The sequence below is a fragment of the Dicentrarchus labrax genome, unplaced genomic scaffold, assembly GCF_905237075.1.
Source record: "Dicentrarchus labrax unplaced genomic scaffold, dlabrax2021, whole genome shotgun sequence".
Lineage (NCBI taxonomy): Eukaryota > Metazoa > Chordata > Actinopteri > Moronidae > Dicentrarchus > Dicentrarchus labrax.
Genome location: NW_026136718.1, coordinates 7850330 through 7866561, shown reverse-complemented (window position 1 = coordinate 7866561; position 16232 = coordinate 7850330). Strand labels below are relative to the sequence as shown.

The following is a 16232-nucleotide window of genomic DNA, read 5'->3' as shown; positions in this document are numbered from 1 at the left end:
CTGTACATTTTTAAGCACTTTTACACAGTTGTCAGGCTACATGCACACCCACTTTGCACTCCATCGCAACTACCATACCCTACAGACTATATTAAGGTCAAGATCTTCATAATTTACTCGCAGACTATAGTCCATAGACTTTTTTAAACCTGGTACCTGCTTATATCTGCTGAATCACTGCAGTTGAATGTGGAAACTTATTTTGCAAGATTTTGGGGGCATTTGATAGTAAAAGTGTAGACACACACTGGAAACATAGAAAGCAAGAGAGAGGCATGACATGTAGTAGGGGTCCCTGCATGGCCAAATTCAAGGGTGTTGGTATTATGCATGCTTACTAATGCAACTAAGTGGACAAGAGCTATCATCAATGTTATTAGCCCGACCTATGCTTTTCTTGCTGTCAGAAAAGTGAAAATGTCTGCTATGAAAAAGTTGTCTGGTCAATCGGAACAAATGCACAGAAAAATTAATAATTAAATAATTAGTGTTTTCGCAAAAAAACAGTAAACTAACAGTAGTGACAACTACTCTGCTGTAATCAGACAAGTTAACAAAGTTCATTTAATCAAAAGAGTGTATTTGTATCATCACACCCTGGTTCACAACCATGATGCTTCTGTTTTGTGGAGCAATGTATACTCAAACAGAGGAGGGCTACATAAATTGAAAGACGTGACACCATTGCCATGATAGTTTCTTCCTTTTGGACTCTCCAGCTCTCTCCATTCTCTCTCCACTGTTAAGAAGGTTTGCAATCCGTAAACAGTGAAACTTTGCATGTTAAAGTAGGAAAGTTCAAAATGGAACTTACTTAGAATTACTTCGTCTCCACAGGCCAATCCACAGACTGTTGAACTGACTGCAGCCTGTAATCTTGCTGTTGGTCAATTTTAGATAAGTTTATATACAATGTGTGTCCAAAGATTGACTTAGAAAGACTAAGAAAGCCTGCAAATATTAATATTTGCGAAACTAGAACCAGTAAATGCTTTTTTAGAAATTTTACCTGAAAATTATTTAAACAATTAATTATACACTTAAAACACATTAAAATCTTTTAAATTTCTAATTTCTAAACTAATAGATAAGTCAACTAATCGTTCCCATTCCAATATGAACACTTAGTTATAGCATGTCAGCATGTCCTCATCCTGCCTCTCTCTCTCTCTGTCTCTGTCTTACTCTCAAACACACACAAACACACACACACACACACACACACACACACACACACACACACACACACACACACACACACACACACACACACTTCACTCTCATATGCGCACTCAGCAGACTGCAGTTTTAATATTTGCCTTGGACAATGGTCCACTCATTGTCCACTCAAGAGTTTCAAAATACAGAATGATTATCAGGTGTATAATTTTTTACAATTCTAATTTCTGGGGTATTAAAAGGTTAGATTGCACCATTAGGTTGACTGTGAGCACAGGTGCTGATTAAGTTGATTCACTGAGGCAATTACAGCCAGATCCCCTTTAATTACTGTGGGTTTTATTGCAACTGCGTGATAATGGTGCACAGGGCCTGCAGGAGTTTTAGATGGAGATGAGATTGCAAAGTATCACACACAGACACAAATCTGCAGGATGGAGGAGATCTTCCACAAACCCACACGCGCGTGCGCGCACACACACACACACACACACACACACACACACACACACACACACACACACACACACACACACACACACACACACACACACACACACACACTGACATATGCACACACAAGAAAACATGGCTTTCTCTCCGTTTTTCTCTCTCGATTTATCTCTCTTTGTCACACACACTCATTTAAAATCACACACATACACACTGTCATTAGGCAGAGGGGAATACTAACTAGACCAAACTTACAGGCCACAGCATTGCAGAGACTGATTCTAGTTACAATCCAAGAGTCGGGTAGAGCTAAGACTTATGGTGTGTGTGTGTGGCGGATGATACACACTCTTAAATTCATAGCATGTCTTCCTACACACATTTACACACAGAGACAGGCTGACACCCTCCTAACCTCCACCCTCCCGTTCACACATACACACAACACACTTGCCACCCTGCTCAACACAGGCATGCAATAAGAAACAAGTCGACAGCTACACAGCAGGCAATATCCCCTGCCTTCAGCCTCGGTGCGCGTTTCGGATGCATCTGGTTAGTAAAAGCTGACAGAGGGCCGGCCATGCCTCAGAGGACAGCAGAATGAGGAATTTCGGCGTTCCTCCACATCACCCCTGAGATGCAGGAAACACTGGAGTGCCCCCACCCCCAACACAGACACACACACACTAACACAACCCGTGATGTGCTCCTAAGATTCCCTGTCACCAGGAATGGAAATCGAAAGCGGCACACACATCCGTTATCTAAATGTTAACTCCAGTGCCCTTCTTGTTGTCACAGCCGGACGAGGTTAGCCAACACAAGGAGAGGAGCTTTGCTTTGGGCCTCTGCCATGGCACACCCCTCTCAGTAGGAATAGAGGAAGACTCTGATGCACACTAATCACAGTGAAAAGCAAATTCAACCTCCTCTTTTGAGTTTTGCTGCATTATTTAGTAAAAAGTGAAGTAATGGAAAGGAGGAATTTTCACACTTCATCCTCTTCATATTAAATCTAAATGAATAAGAATGAAATAATGAATGAACCCGGTGCAGCTGGTACCCCGCGTACCAACGCTGAGTCCTTACTGCAGCAGCCACAGGTTTGAATCCGAGATGTGGCCTGTTGCTGCATGTCATGCCCCCTCTCTCTCCTCCCCTTTCCTGTCCAAGACAAGTTTATAATTTCAATTCAGATAGTGGTTGTTTGCACCGACACTACTCTTTAGGTGCTGTGACATCAAGAAGTGACGTCAAAAATAATTACAATTGATTCAACTCAGAAGATGCTTTTATCAGACCTAATGTAATCTCCTCCTTGGTGACAACAAGTTCTAAAGTTAGAATTTCACAGTAGCTTCCCATCTTCTAATAAAATTGTTGGCTTAGGACCAGGATCCTGTCATATTCAGATGTTTGATTTATAAACCATAATAATTCAAACCAATGGAACTCATTGCATCTTCTGTTGGCCTAAACCATTCATCTCATTCAGGGTCCCTATGAGCTGGAGCCACAAAGGAATGAGCTCAGTCTGGGAAATGTATTTATTTATTTATTTCTGTATTATTAACACATTAAGAATGCTTTTCACATGCCTTTAAAAAAACAACAACATTTTGTTAGCGTTAAATTATAATTTGTTTGGAATAATTAATTAGAATAGTTATTAACAATAATAATATAACTAACCATATATTCACAAGAAGTTCACCTACCTCTCACTGCATTTATTTTGGATAGGTTAAAATGTTTCAATGTACAATCATTTATGCACGTGTGATTCTTAAAAAGGATTCGTTACAAGAAAAGCCAGTTTAGCAAGGCTGAAAATATGTTTCTCCTGTTTGAGTCCTGTGGGGAAAAAAGTTGAATAACCTTTGACCTAATATGTATGGGAGGTCATGTTCACATAGTGGAGCACCCTTAAAACTCCTGTCCTGTGTGGTGCTGATTAATCACAGCATCATGACATGTGTCTGGCTTTAACCCAGAAGAGATGTGCGAGGCATGCAATGCCTCAGCACTTCTCCAGGAGCTCCTGTGAACAGGATAGATGGGGGTGAGTTGGTAGAAGGAGACGGGTGGAGACACGTGGACAGTTGCGTGGACAGACTTGAGACTCTGAATGCAGTCTGATGCAGCGCAGGCGGTATTTACGCTCCGACGGCTGCGGGATCCGGGAGCCGGATATATTTAGCCGCCCAGAGATATCGCGCTGAGATGAGATTTCAAAGTGAAGTACCTGTTTGAAGATGCATGGCATTCCACAAGGGTGGGCAAGGGCTACTGGGTATAAATCTAGCACCCCTGCACCTGGTGTGAAGACAGGGAGGGAGTGTGACACCTAAGATTTAGAATGACTTACACACAAGCCGTACATGTGTAAACTACACACTCATCCACATAAATTTACACACTACCTATGAATGGAAGACCGGACACTTTAGCATCCACACAGCATCACACACACATTTCCCCTGTGTCTTTCCCTTTTTGTTAAATCTAATTCTCCTGGATGCTCTCGGTGTCATCCATCATGGTCTGATCTTGGCTGGAGGAGATCCTGAGAACCACAGGGTTAAGAGGGAATAGAAACGACACTTTGTGGTGTATCACAGTCATATTCCTGAGTACAGCTAAATGACACAAATTTGATTATATTGTCATGGAAAGGAGAATTGTTTTATACGTTGACATTGTGTGCATGAGACTCACAAAGCTTTAGACACCCCACTCAGCATGGAGAATATGTGTAGCTTCCATAGGCCTGGAAGCAAAGTAGTAACACATTAAGAAGCACCTTCTTGCATTATGTATGTCCATACCATTAATTTCACAGTAGAATTATACGATTAATGTTAAATGACAGGCACTCACATTGAGGGATCTGCTTGTTTATACAGTATTATTTAACTTTCAGGTTGTTGGCAAATTAACTCAAAATGTCTCATTACATCCTACATTTCATTGAAACTGAATAAAAGTGATAGGAAATGTTCTTCTGTACCCAGTTTTCTTTCCCATTTTCTGTAATATTTTGAGGATAACATCTAAGAACTCCACCTCCTAAGAACCTAAATGCTCAGATCACAACTTTGATTTGTGGATCTCCTTGTCCCAGTGAAAGCTGTATTACTAGACATAATCAGGGGTTTATTCTAAATACAGGTAGATATTAGAAGGGCTTACTTGAGCTCTTTTACTGTTGACCCCTCTAAGGGCTACATGCCACAAGCCATTTCCCGCTGTGGATGACACCAAAATAAAATCTTTATTGGGCGTCTCTGAGTCTTTACATGCAACCCCCCCTCCTCCACCCACACACTCCCCGTCCATCCGTCTGTGGAACAGACGTATGACACTGATGGACTCCCTCTTTGTGAGGAATTTGCTCGGCTGCAGATTAGATTTTCAGGAATCTGCAATGTCAATGACACTTTAGGCAGCTGTGTTAAACGGGAGGGCATGGTGTATGTGTGTGTGTGTGTGTGTGTGTGTGTGTGTGTGTGTGATCGGCTTGCTTTGTAAAGCCACCACTCGCTTATTGCATTTCCCCTGAGCCTGTGACTCATTAATCAAATATTCATACATCCCCTGTAAATACATGGAGAACACAGTCAACCCTCAGAGCGCTGTGTGCCCCCCAGCACAAATGCTCTTTCATGTTTCTGACAAAAATCCCCAAATGTCCCATCCCCTCCCTACGCCTCCCTCCTGTCCATCCAACCCTTCCTTTCCATCTTCCGAAGTTGGAGAATGTCGCGGGTCCTTTGCTCCTGCATACTTGATGTTCCCGCTCTGTCCACACAGCCGGTCGACTGTCCACTAAAAAAAAACACGGACGGACACACAGATCAAACAGGGGATCTAAATGATGCCTTTATGTGTTTTGCCATTGCTTCTCCATGGTAGAGAAGAGAACAGATGAGGGATTCTTCTTCCTCTCTGTCCATCCATCCTCACCCTTGCCCTGGCTCCCTCACAGAAGGGACAGTTCCCTCCTTTAAAAAGCACAGCTCATCATAATACAAGAATTTGTATTGTACAGGAAAACAGTCCGGCATAGCTCAAACTAAGAGGGCAACACACAGATTATCCATGGTAACAGAGCTTTGCACACAAGGATATTTTCTTTTCCTCCACAGAGGAACACAATTGCCGCCAGTGTCACTGGGTCACATTTTTTCCGGTCCCTGGTTAATGGGCTGTAGAGATGGTTAGCACGTACGATTAGTTTTAATCTACTACATTTGACTGGGAGAGAAAGGGATTGAATACATTTCAACACACCACTGAGGTTTGTTTCTAGTACTGAAAATGAAGCAAACCATTTTTTCATTCTAGGAGAGTCGCTTCAAATTCTTCAAGTGGACAAAAAAAGAAGCAAGCCGATTAAGAAAGTCAAATATGTTGACTTTATTCAACTTTTTTGCCTGGCAGTGTCAAAAACATTTTACAGACACATTTTGTAAGTTCATTTAGGCAAACAGACATGCAGGTGTTATAAAGCAGAAAAGCACATGAAAAAGATTCTGAATAGTTCAGTGTTTGTGAAGTAATGAATCAAAGTGCATGATCAAGTTTGATAGCTTAACATGTATTCTGGCGTACTTCTCCACTACTAGTTTGTTAAAAAGTGTTTCGTAAAAACAACAATATATCTTTCAGTCACTCGTCAAATCATCAGTAGGAAATATGGTAATAAACACAATATGAAATGTTCGAAAATCGATTTCTATGAAAAAATACTTATTAAAAAATGCTGGCCACAGTATTGCACACAGCATATAGAAATAATAATATTGATATGGAGGGCTAATATATCATGTCTCTGTGGCTAGATTGCTATTTCAATTAAATTCACCTCTACTATACTGTACATATTGTAATTCCCTGAACCCGACAAAAGATTTTTTTAATGTTCTAAATTCAGATGCTGTTTGTTCTGTGTTAGACATACAAAGCAAATCTAAAGAATAATTTATAACAGATAGTGCTTAGACGTAAACATGACATTATCCCTTTGACAAACTCTCCTCACCACTGGTCACTTGCACTGTGATGCATAACTCAGTCAAGATTAAACCCAAAAACACCCCAGGGCGAGCAAACAATGATATAAATCACAACATCATATATTATTGCTCAGAGACAGAAATGAGCTCTAGTGTAAATAAAATGTTGGCAGAATTATGGAGAAGGTGTCCTTCAGAGCATGTGTCCCATATGCTTCTTTTGAGGTGGAAAAGTCATCTTGTTCGGTGAAATGTTTTTGGCAGAGAAGTTTGGAGAAGTTACTTGACTCAATCTTGAGAGAGCCCTTCGTGCATATTAATTAAGGCTTTTATAAAAGTCCTCTTCGCCTAATGCTAAGCACGCTTACAACACATACAAAACTCTAAATACTATAGCTGTAGCCTTATGAAAATATTTTAAAGTGGGCGAACACTAATTTTAGTCATATTTACTACTGCTCTATGACTGTTCTATAGTTACTATCTGTTGGCCTTCAAAGCATGTCGACGTTGGAGTGCTCAACTGGACCTAATTGATCATTATAAGCAAAGCCCTTTGAGACTTCTTGAACATGATGTAAGGTACAAAAAAATACTGGACACAATCTGGTACGTTGATGGAGATGCTAGCAACAGCTTGTCTCAAGTCCATAAAATAACTATGGAAAATGAATAGATGTTCCTCCTAACTAGATGCGTATATGAAAAAGTTGAAGTTGTTAAATTAAGCAGAGCACCAAAAACAATGTCCTGAGGCTTCCTGACAAAATGTTCAGCAAGCTCACATTACTAGAAATACAAGTCCAACCAGTTAGTAACAGTTTTGGCAAAAAGTGCTTCCTTGCTTGTTTCCAGGATGTTTTAACTGAATTACTGTAGTTTAGAAAAATTCCATAACCTTCAGTGTCACATAAGGCTCAGACACGAGGCTTTGGATGTCAAGCAGTTGGATTCATTAAAAGAAGTTCTCTGTCTGTTCTAGTCTTTTAAACAGCGCTGTCAAAGCAGCACAAAGTCCCCGGCAGTGGTGACCGTCCTCCGTGGGTCACGGATGAAGGGCCATTCTCTCTTCTCCGGGGTCAGGCCGGCCGACAGGTCGTAATCTCTGCCATGACCTTGCACGAAAGTGAACGCGGGATATTTCTCCTTCGCCGACGGCTGCAGCACCTGGAACAACAACAGACCAGTGTTTCAGGGGAGTGCTAGTGTTACACCATACTGTACATTTCACAACAGTTTGCTTTGAATTTCATCACATAGCCTAATAAGGGGCATCGTCTTGCACCATATGTGTTCTCTCTTAATTACAGTATATTCATTTTAATACAATTTCTAGAGTCTTCTAAGCAGAAGCATGATGGGTTCAAGGAGGGAAGACTCTGGTTTACAACATCTACCCAACATGCTGACTGGTTTGAGAAAGTAAGAAATGTCAGATTCATGGCTAAATGGTGCCACCTAGTGGTAGACTTTTATCAGACTGACCACATATTTTCAGGACTCAATTCAGAATTAATATAGCATTATGATAACCACAACAACAATAATAAGAATTGTGAAAAATGTTGGCAGTGGTGAAGTTACTTTTGAGACATCTTATGTTAAGGCAGTCCGAATCCCTACCTTGGACAGCTCTTGTCTGATTCTCTCATAGTCTTGAACACTCCTGGAGTAGAAACCTATGGTGCAGCTTGGGTCCATCTTGCTGAAAGGCATCTTCTTTGGTGAGGGGCAATGATATGACTAGACAAAAAGACACAAAATACATCAGAAAATATTCATCAAGCTGAAGGACCAGATAATGTACAACAACTGCGGGGGATACATACACTCCATGGCAGCGTCAACGGCAAATAAGATGTATTCTGCATCATTTGATGAATGAAATCCTATTTATCTGCTGTCACAGCATTCATAAATTTACAACTCTGGTGTGTTGTCACATTGTATACCACTGCATGCAAAAGCATAAAACAAAGTTGCTATACACTGCTGTGTGCTGATTTTTATGTATGGGTCCTGAAATATTCAGGCTCACGGTACCTGATCCGGTATTTGCCGTATTTCTCTTAAGTGGCAGCTTCACACATCTGAGCAGCAAATAAATCAGCAGATAGGGACTCAGTAATTGGGCCGAGGGCTGCTTTAAGATTCATACCCTTAAGTACTAACAGAAACTATTAAATTCACATTACTGGGGCCCCAGTCAGCTCGTCTGTGTAATTTCACATTACCTGGAGAGGGAAATCGCTGGTGCTGACATCCACAAAAGACTGACAGTAATGAGGGTCCATGTAAATCAAGCTGTCATCTGCAAGGACAAAACAAAAGACAAGTTATTCAAAAACATCGGATTATTACAAAAACGCGCTTCTCTCCAATTTCTATGCAGAGTAGCTCAAAGTCACTCGCTTGGCCTACTGTTAGGCTTGTGTGCGTCAAATATGCCTCCCAGAAGGTTGTTGCTTTTTAATATCCACCAGGGTGGATTAAATTCTGCATAATCAGATGCGTTTGTACAAGCACATTCTTTACACCCACAAAAAAGAGGTTGTCATTTAATTTTTGTGTGGGGGAATTACTTTTACAAACATGCAATTATATTTGACCATTTGCATATGATAAATGCTGTGCTGAGCTGCGCCTTGGCAGGGAGAATGTATTGCTTGTCATTTAGACATCATCCACCACTGTATTTCAAATTGGTAAAATGTAAATGCGTAAATATTGACTGCCAAGATGTACAACTGAAGGTTCCTCCTGGCTCCTGAAGGTGATGAAGAGTGGCTCACTTTGGGGCCCAGATGAAATTTAATGCATGCCTCCTATGGAAATCAATTACAGCTCACAACTTGGGAGGTTTACTCGTGATAAATGGGTGAGGCTTTGATGGGTCAGAGAGAATAAAGTAAGCCCTGCTTCACTTGCTTCCATCTCCACTCCTCTCCGTTTTCCTCACGCAAACAGGAATACATTAACTTACTTTGTCTCTTCACATAAGAAGGGTATATTATGCAAAATAATCTGCTATTCACACCAACCGCTCTCTGTGTGTCTTTCTCTGTTTTGCATTACGCTAACACTAACCTTGAAATCCTACAAAGTAGCAGGCCTGTTTGGGCTTCCCTCCGATGATGCCTATGCAGTACTCCAGACTCAGTATGCTCTAAATGCAGGAAGAGGGACAGAGAAATACAAAGTACGTCTCACTGGGAGCCTACATACTTTCCTTTTGTTTCAGACATGTTATATTTCAATGACTGTCAGAAACATAGTTTTTAGAACTCTTTTAATCAGATTTTATCATTTGGTGTTTGATCACAAGGTTTTAGATGTCCCTGTAAATGGGAAGTGGGGAATATGGGGAATGGTGAGTTTAAAATATATATGTGTGTGTGTGTGTGTGTGTGTGTGTGTGTGTGTGTGTGTGTGTGTGTGTGTGTGTGTGTGTGTGTGTGTGTATGTATGTATGTATGTATGTATGTATGTATATATATATATATATATACACACACACATCTAAAACCTTGTGATCAAACACCAAAAGATAAAATCTGATTAAAAGAGAGTTCTAAAAAGTATGTTTGACTAAAAACGACCCCAGGTCTTTCACCTTTGCAAAGTTAAAATAGTCAGGGTTTGTCTTCTCGCCTCCCAGTCGCACAGGGACGAGGATGATGACAGCCCGGTTGTCTGGCAGGGTGGAGGCAGACAGTGGTTGGTCGATCTGTGGGGAGGGAGGGGCATCTGACCTCTCAGGAGAGGCCTGCCCTGATCTTGGTGCCCTGTGGCTATCGATGACATCAGCACTGTACACTATGGAGGATCAATAGCACAGAGGTCAAATGCCCTGTTTATCCGTCAGTCAGTCAATCTATCAGCCATTCTGTGTGTTCACCAGGCTCTCAGTCCTGTCTTTTATTAACCGTTGCTGGTTTCTGAATTAGTTTTTGCCTACGAGAAATATATCACAGTATATCACATTAAAATTATCTCATCTCTCTTTTCGCCCAATCATGATCTTTTTAAAATGTTATTTTTGATTTAAAAAATATATATAATAAATGCCCTGTTTTTGCTCAGTCCAAACACAGTCTAATTGCAAAGTAATTCCATTCAGGCTGCAACTAACAATTATTTATCCAACCAGAAATGTAGCAAAATGTCCATCACAATTTCTCAGAGCCCATGGTAATGTCTCCAAATAGCTTGTTTTGTGTGACCAACCATCCAATACCCCAAGAGATTCAATTTATACTGATACAAAACAGAGAAAGGCAGCAAATTCTTAAATTTTAAGAAGCAGGAAATTGTGCATGATAAACAAAGACATGATGATGAAGACATGATTTATAAGTCATTTTCTGTTGATTAATTGAATAATTGTTTCAGCCTTCAATTCCAATAGGTATAGATGGTCATGGTTCACTCAGTTCACTCTCATATCAAACTCCTAACACACCAAAACACTCGCTCTCACTCCAGCTACCTTCTGCTCTGGCTATTGAGAAGACAAATGTGAATCAAAACCCAAGTTATTGGGGTTAAAAAGAGGTTGGAGTGGGACGTTATAGATTTTTGTAGTGGATGTGTTTGTTGGGGAATAGACACAGCGAGACTGCTGTCACCCTTCAAAGCTGCTCCATAGTCTCCCAGCAACAGAGAGATGTTGGAAAAAGAAGGGTCAGTTTGGGCGTTGTGCCCAGTATCCTGTTTTATCAACAGCAGGCTCATCTTTCATACCTGTGCAGTCCTGGGAGACATAAGCAGTTATACCCGCCAAGCCAGGGTCCATCGCTTCCTCGACAGCTTTCCTAAGAGAGAGAGAGCAGAGAAAGAGAGCAGCTTTTATGAGTTTACATGCACAGCTTATGCTAATTAGACATCAGGGCTATACATACTGTATATTACCATGAACTTAAAAACAGTGATATTACCAATTCAACAATAACTAGTATCGGATCTGTGCATCTGTTGAAAATTTGAATGAGTGAGATGCTAGAAATGTATTAGCATACAGTAACAGACAGATTAAAGTTTACTGCCCCTACAGCACAGCTATGCCCAGACTTTCTAGAGAGTGTAATAATTATGTCACTTCGAACATGCACAGTTCAACAAGAAATTATGAAAATCCTGCTGGTTTCTAGTAATATCAGCATTTTATTTTTATTTATTTAATCCAATGTTTTGCTACCGTTGCCCTCCTTACTTAGGTACTTTATATCCATACCAGAAAATTCTGGATGAGGTAATGGGACATCAACATTAATAGTGCTGTCGGCGATTGTTTTTTTACTAGTTTTACTAGAAATTATTACATTTTGTTACATGACTTAAATAATCAATCAGTGTATCAAATAAAACTAATGTTTATGTTAGTAATGTAAAATATGTTGCTTACAGCTTCTCTAACATAAATGTTTGCTTGCTTCATTTCATATTAATCTAAAATTAACTAAAATAAGTATAATTGTTGTGCCCTAAAGTGTTTAAATTATGTTGGTTGTGGGGGATGTACAAAAAGTTTGATTTTAGAGTAACTACAATTAGACTTACTTGAGGATATGTGCCACGACAGCCGGCCCATACCAGTCCCCTGCCTGCTTCCCCATCGTCAGGCCCAAGCGGACCAGTCTGTGGAGGCCTAATTGAGCTGAGGGGCTGTCCCCAAACCAGGATACCAGAGTGCGGTGGTACATGTCTTTCAAATGTGCATCTGCCTCCTCTGCAGATCCTGGGGCCTGGGCAAAGTGCGCGGGTGGGGATCCATGATCGGAGGGCCCGGGGGATCCTTGAAGAGATGCCTCCAGAGAGGCTACCAGACGCTTGGCTGCAGTGGTAGTCCAAGTCTCTGTGTCTAAAGGCTGGAGCGCCAGCGCCCCTGACCAGGTCCAGTCTGTGGAGGAATAAATCATGTATCCAACATCAGCTACAATCCTCTCATATGGATTCAAATGTTATTAGCTTAAAACATATTCGTCAAGCAAAAAATGACCAAAACATTTGGAAAACGAGTTTCTTGACATAATACTAATCCTGATTTAAGAATTGCTCAAAATCACCTTGGACAAAACTCAATACTTGAGTAAACTGATGTAAATTAAAGAGATATGATAGATGGGTTAAAATCAGCCGTAACACGACAACACAGAAAACAGATTCATGCATTACAATTATAACAATTCATACAGAAAAAAAGGGTCTTGTAGTGTAAGGAAAGCCTACAGGTTTTCAAAACTTGGTATCAGTAATAGAAAATAATGAAAGAGATATCAGATATCTATAGATCTCTGAACCCGATCATTCCACACATCAAAGTTCCAGTTAGAGCATCACTACTAAGAACAAAAAGTCTTTCAGAACTTGTGAAATTAAAGGTTTTGCCTTAAACAGACAGAACATTGTGCGCTTCAGTAACAGAATAGGTGTCGTTCTGTTCAATTATAAGTTTGAGTGTCCCAGTATTTCACTTTAACTGTGCCTTAGCCTTACAAACAGGGTGGGAGCCAAAGGCGGAGAGAAAGGGAGTGGCCCAGGCAATAAAATGGGCCAGAGTGGAGTGTAAGGCATTAACAAAATGACCTTGATCCAAAAGTGAATCAAAGTGAAATTGATCAATAAATATATTTAAGTGGCCATTAGTCATTTTATAGAGAAATATTTCATTAGTGACATATTTTAGATTTGACAGAAGAACAAGTTTTAAATATTGTTTTCTAAATGACTGCATTAAACTGGCAGTCATCTCATTATGTGGACCCATAAAGTCTAGGACACTTCAGAGACGATAGATCTGACAAAGATATGAGGAATTCACTCATCTTAAATGCCTTGCATCAACTAAATTAAACTCTGACTTTTCGGTCGAGAACGTGGAAACTCTCAACATGAGTCTTCTGGCTTACAGAGAGAGATACTGAAGTGAATGGAAATAGAGAAACTTAACACAAGATACAGGTGTAGAGCTCTCCAAAATTAACTCAGTATCTGACCTAACCAGAAATCATCTGTAGTCCATTATACAGTTGCCATTTCTTTATAATTAGGCGTATCTCCAAATATCCTCTCCTCTTTAACAATCACCGTTAAATAAGGTACATATACTAGTTTCCTTTGCCACAACCAAAATTTTACACCTAGAATTTTTCATACACCTTGTTAGATCACTGCAAGGGGTTTTACTGTAACACAGGTGAGGTACCACACCGTCATTCCACTCACCTCTGCCCAAAAAATGCAGGATAAGTGCCTGAGCCAGCATCATCTGCCCGGCTCTCAGCATGCAGCCCCAGCCGCAGTCGGAGGTCAGGCTGGAGCCGGGCAGCGGAGGGAACTCCTCCCTGTAGGTGAGCCACACTCGGGACGCGAAATCCTTGCGGAAAGCTTCCACATTCCCCATGACGTCCTCATCAAAGGGATCATGGCAGGCTTCTGTAGGACTGTCATCATCTGAGGCAAATGAATGACATGAGACACTGCATGAGGATTTGCAATTAACTTTTCCAGGAGTCCAAAACTCAATACGGAGATAATAAATCTACCGGCTCATCAATTTTAAGATTCCTATTTCTGTTTTGCTTTTGCTTGTATTGTTTTTAATCATTTATTTTTTGTTTTGTTTGTGCTTTTGCTCATAAACTCTGTAAAGCACTTTGGGTTACCATGAGTGTGAAATGTGCCATTTAGATAATTTTGCGTTATGTCAAGTCGGATAAGTCTGGGCATAAGTGGGCATTTTTATTTTCTAGGAATTTTTTCAAAGGTCCGTAACATGCAAAATAATAATGACACAAGTAAAAGATTTTCCCACTATTTCACAACCTAAATATTTGTGATTATGCTTACTCCTAACAGAGTGCAAAGTGCTTATCTGACAATAACTACTGAGGCAAAGATTCCCCAGTTAATGGCCTGAATGGCTACGAGTTAATATTGGTGCTACACTGCTTTGTCATCATGATATTTGGTCTGCTATCAACATAATGAAGTGTTTGGTAAATGTTTCACTTGTGCTCACCAGACCCCATATGACTGTTACAGTATTTATGGTTATGTAAGCGTGTGAATGTCATTACAGGGAATGCAGTCAGTGTGCTTTTGAATTGTAATTATATGTGTTTGTGCATATGGGTGTACACCTACCTTCAGCCTTAAAGTGGTAACATTTCCCAAGGAGAAGCACGGGGGAATTTCTACTGAATGAGGTCTTTGATTTCAACGCCCAACCTAAGATACACAATAAAAAAAAAAAGAAGTTTGGTTGATGATTGAAACAAACAAACAAACTCTGAGACGTTCTATTTACTCTACAACACCCATCATTCAATATTCTGGATCGCTCTCAAGAGTCCTGCCTATTATAGTGCTATGTTTTTGTTTACTTCCTGGTACATAAAAGGCAGTGTTACACACAAGCCAGTGTGGACAGTATGACAAATAACTATTTTAAGGGCTGACTCAACAGCAGTAGGTTCTTGTCTCATTAGATTCTGATGCTGGTTTTTACTTGTGCATGTTATTGCTGATCGTTTGTTATAAATACAGAGTGCAGATAACCTAATTCAAATTAAGTCAAGGCAAGAAAATAAGATTGTGGGCTATATCGACAGGTTGAAACTGCACAGCGGTGAGGCATGAAAAGCAGTACAAACAAAGTGGACAGAGAGGACTAAGCTTGGGTGGCTTGGGTGTGTGTGTGTGTGTACTGACCTCAAGCAAATAAATTACTTACTGTACTTCACATTGTGCCACACTGACAAGAACTTTGTCCTCAATCTTTCCACCTCGTCGCTCCCTTTATTCTGCATTTGGACCAGAAAGGACTGGAACCCATTCCCACACAGCCTTTAAACTCTGGTGCACACAGTTACACACACACACACACACACACACACACACAGACACAGTAAGGTATCACTTCACACTGACACATTACATTACATCTCAGATTGAACTGGGCACGTCGTTACCGTAGAGCTTCGCTACAGGCGGTGTTTCGCTCCAGCCACAGCCGCCTTGGAGCTCCGTGCGACTCAACCCGTCACATTATGTGGATATGAGATCATTTAACACACAGTGTGTCGCCCATGACCAGCTGTGTAATTTAACACCGCCCTGCGATCGCCAATGTGTACATGGAGGAAGTAGAAGGACCATGTCACGTGATCTTGAGGTATTTCCGCCGGTTCGGAACGGAGGAAGGGGGAAGGCTCGATTTATGTCACCAAAGTAGCCCGAGTGGGCGGGGTTTAAGTCGTTTCCCCGACCTCTCACGGTGTCTTGAGTGAACACGCCGCCTGTTTGGGTTGTTCTCGGTGAATAAAATAAGCGCCGTTTGTTGTAATGAAGGCAGGGCGACGAATAAAAAGCCACAGGCGCAGCTATGCCACATTAATGATTATTCCCCCCATTACATCGCTGCTGTTCCAATGGTATGTTAGTGCTCATCTGAAAATAAGTTTATCTGAGAGTAACACATTCATGGTGACGGTACAAATCATAAAAGCATTTTTTTATTTTTATTTTTTTATCAATTATGGTCATGCAATTATGATCATAGTTAGTTTTTAAGTTGTT

General features: G+C 40.7%; 1 protein-coding gene across 1 annotated transcript; it reads right to left on the bottom strand.

Annotated features, from left to right (window-relative positions):
- Positions 1–6030: 6030 nt before the first annotated feature.
- Positions 6031–15810, bottom strand: atg4c (autophagy related 4C, cysteine peptidase). Its single transcript, XM_051377105.1, has 11 exons — positions 15626–15810; positions 15388–15509; positions 14799–14882; positions 13878–14105; positions 12213–12552; positions 11397–11467; positions 10267–10469; positions 9741–9819; positions 8888–8964; positions 8277–8396; positions 6031–7820 (listed from the first exon to the last, which is right to left on the bottom strand). Exons 2-11 carry the CDS (start codon positions 15461–15463, stop codon positions 7653–7655), a joined length of 1446 nt encoding a protein of 481 aa, XP_051233065.1. The 5' UTR covers positions 15464–15509; positions 15626–15810; the 3' UTR covers positions 6031–7652.
- Positions 15811–16232: the final 422 nt, after the last annotated feature.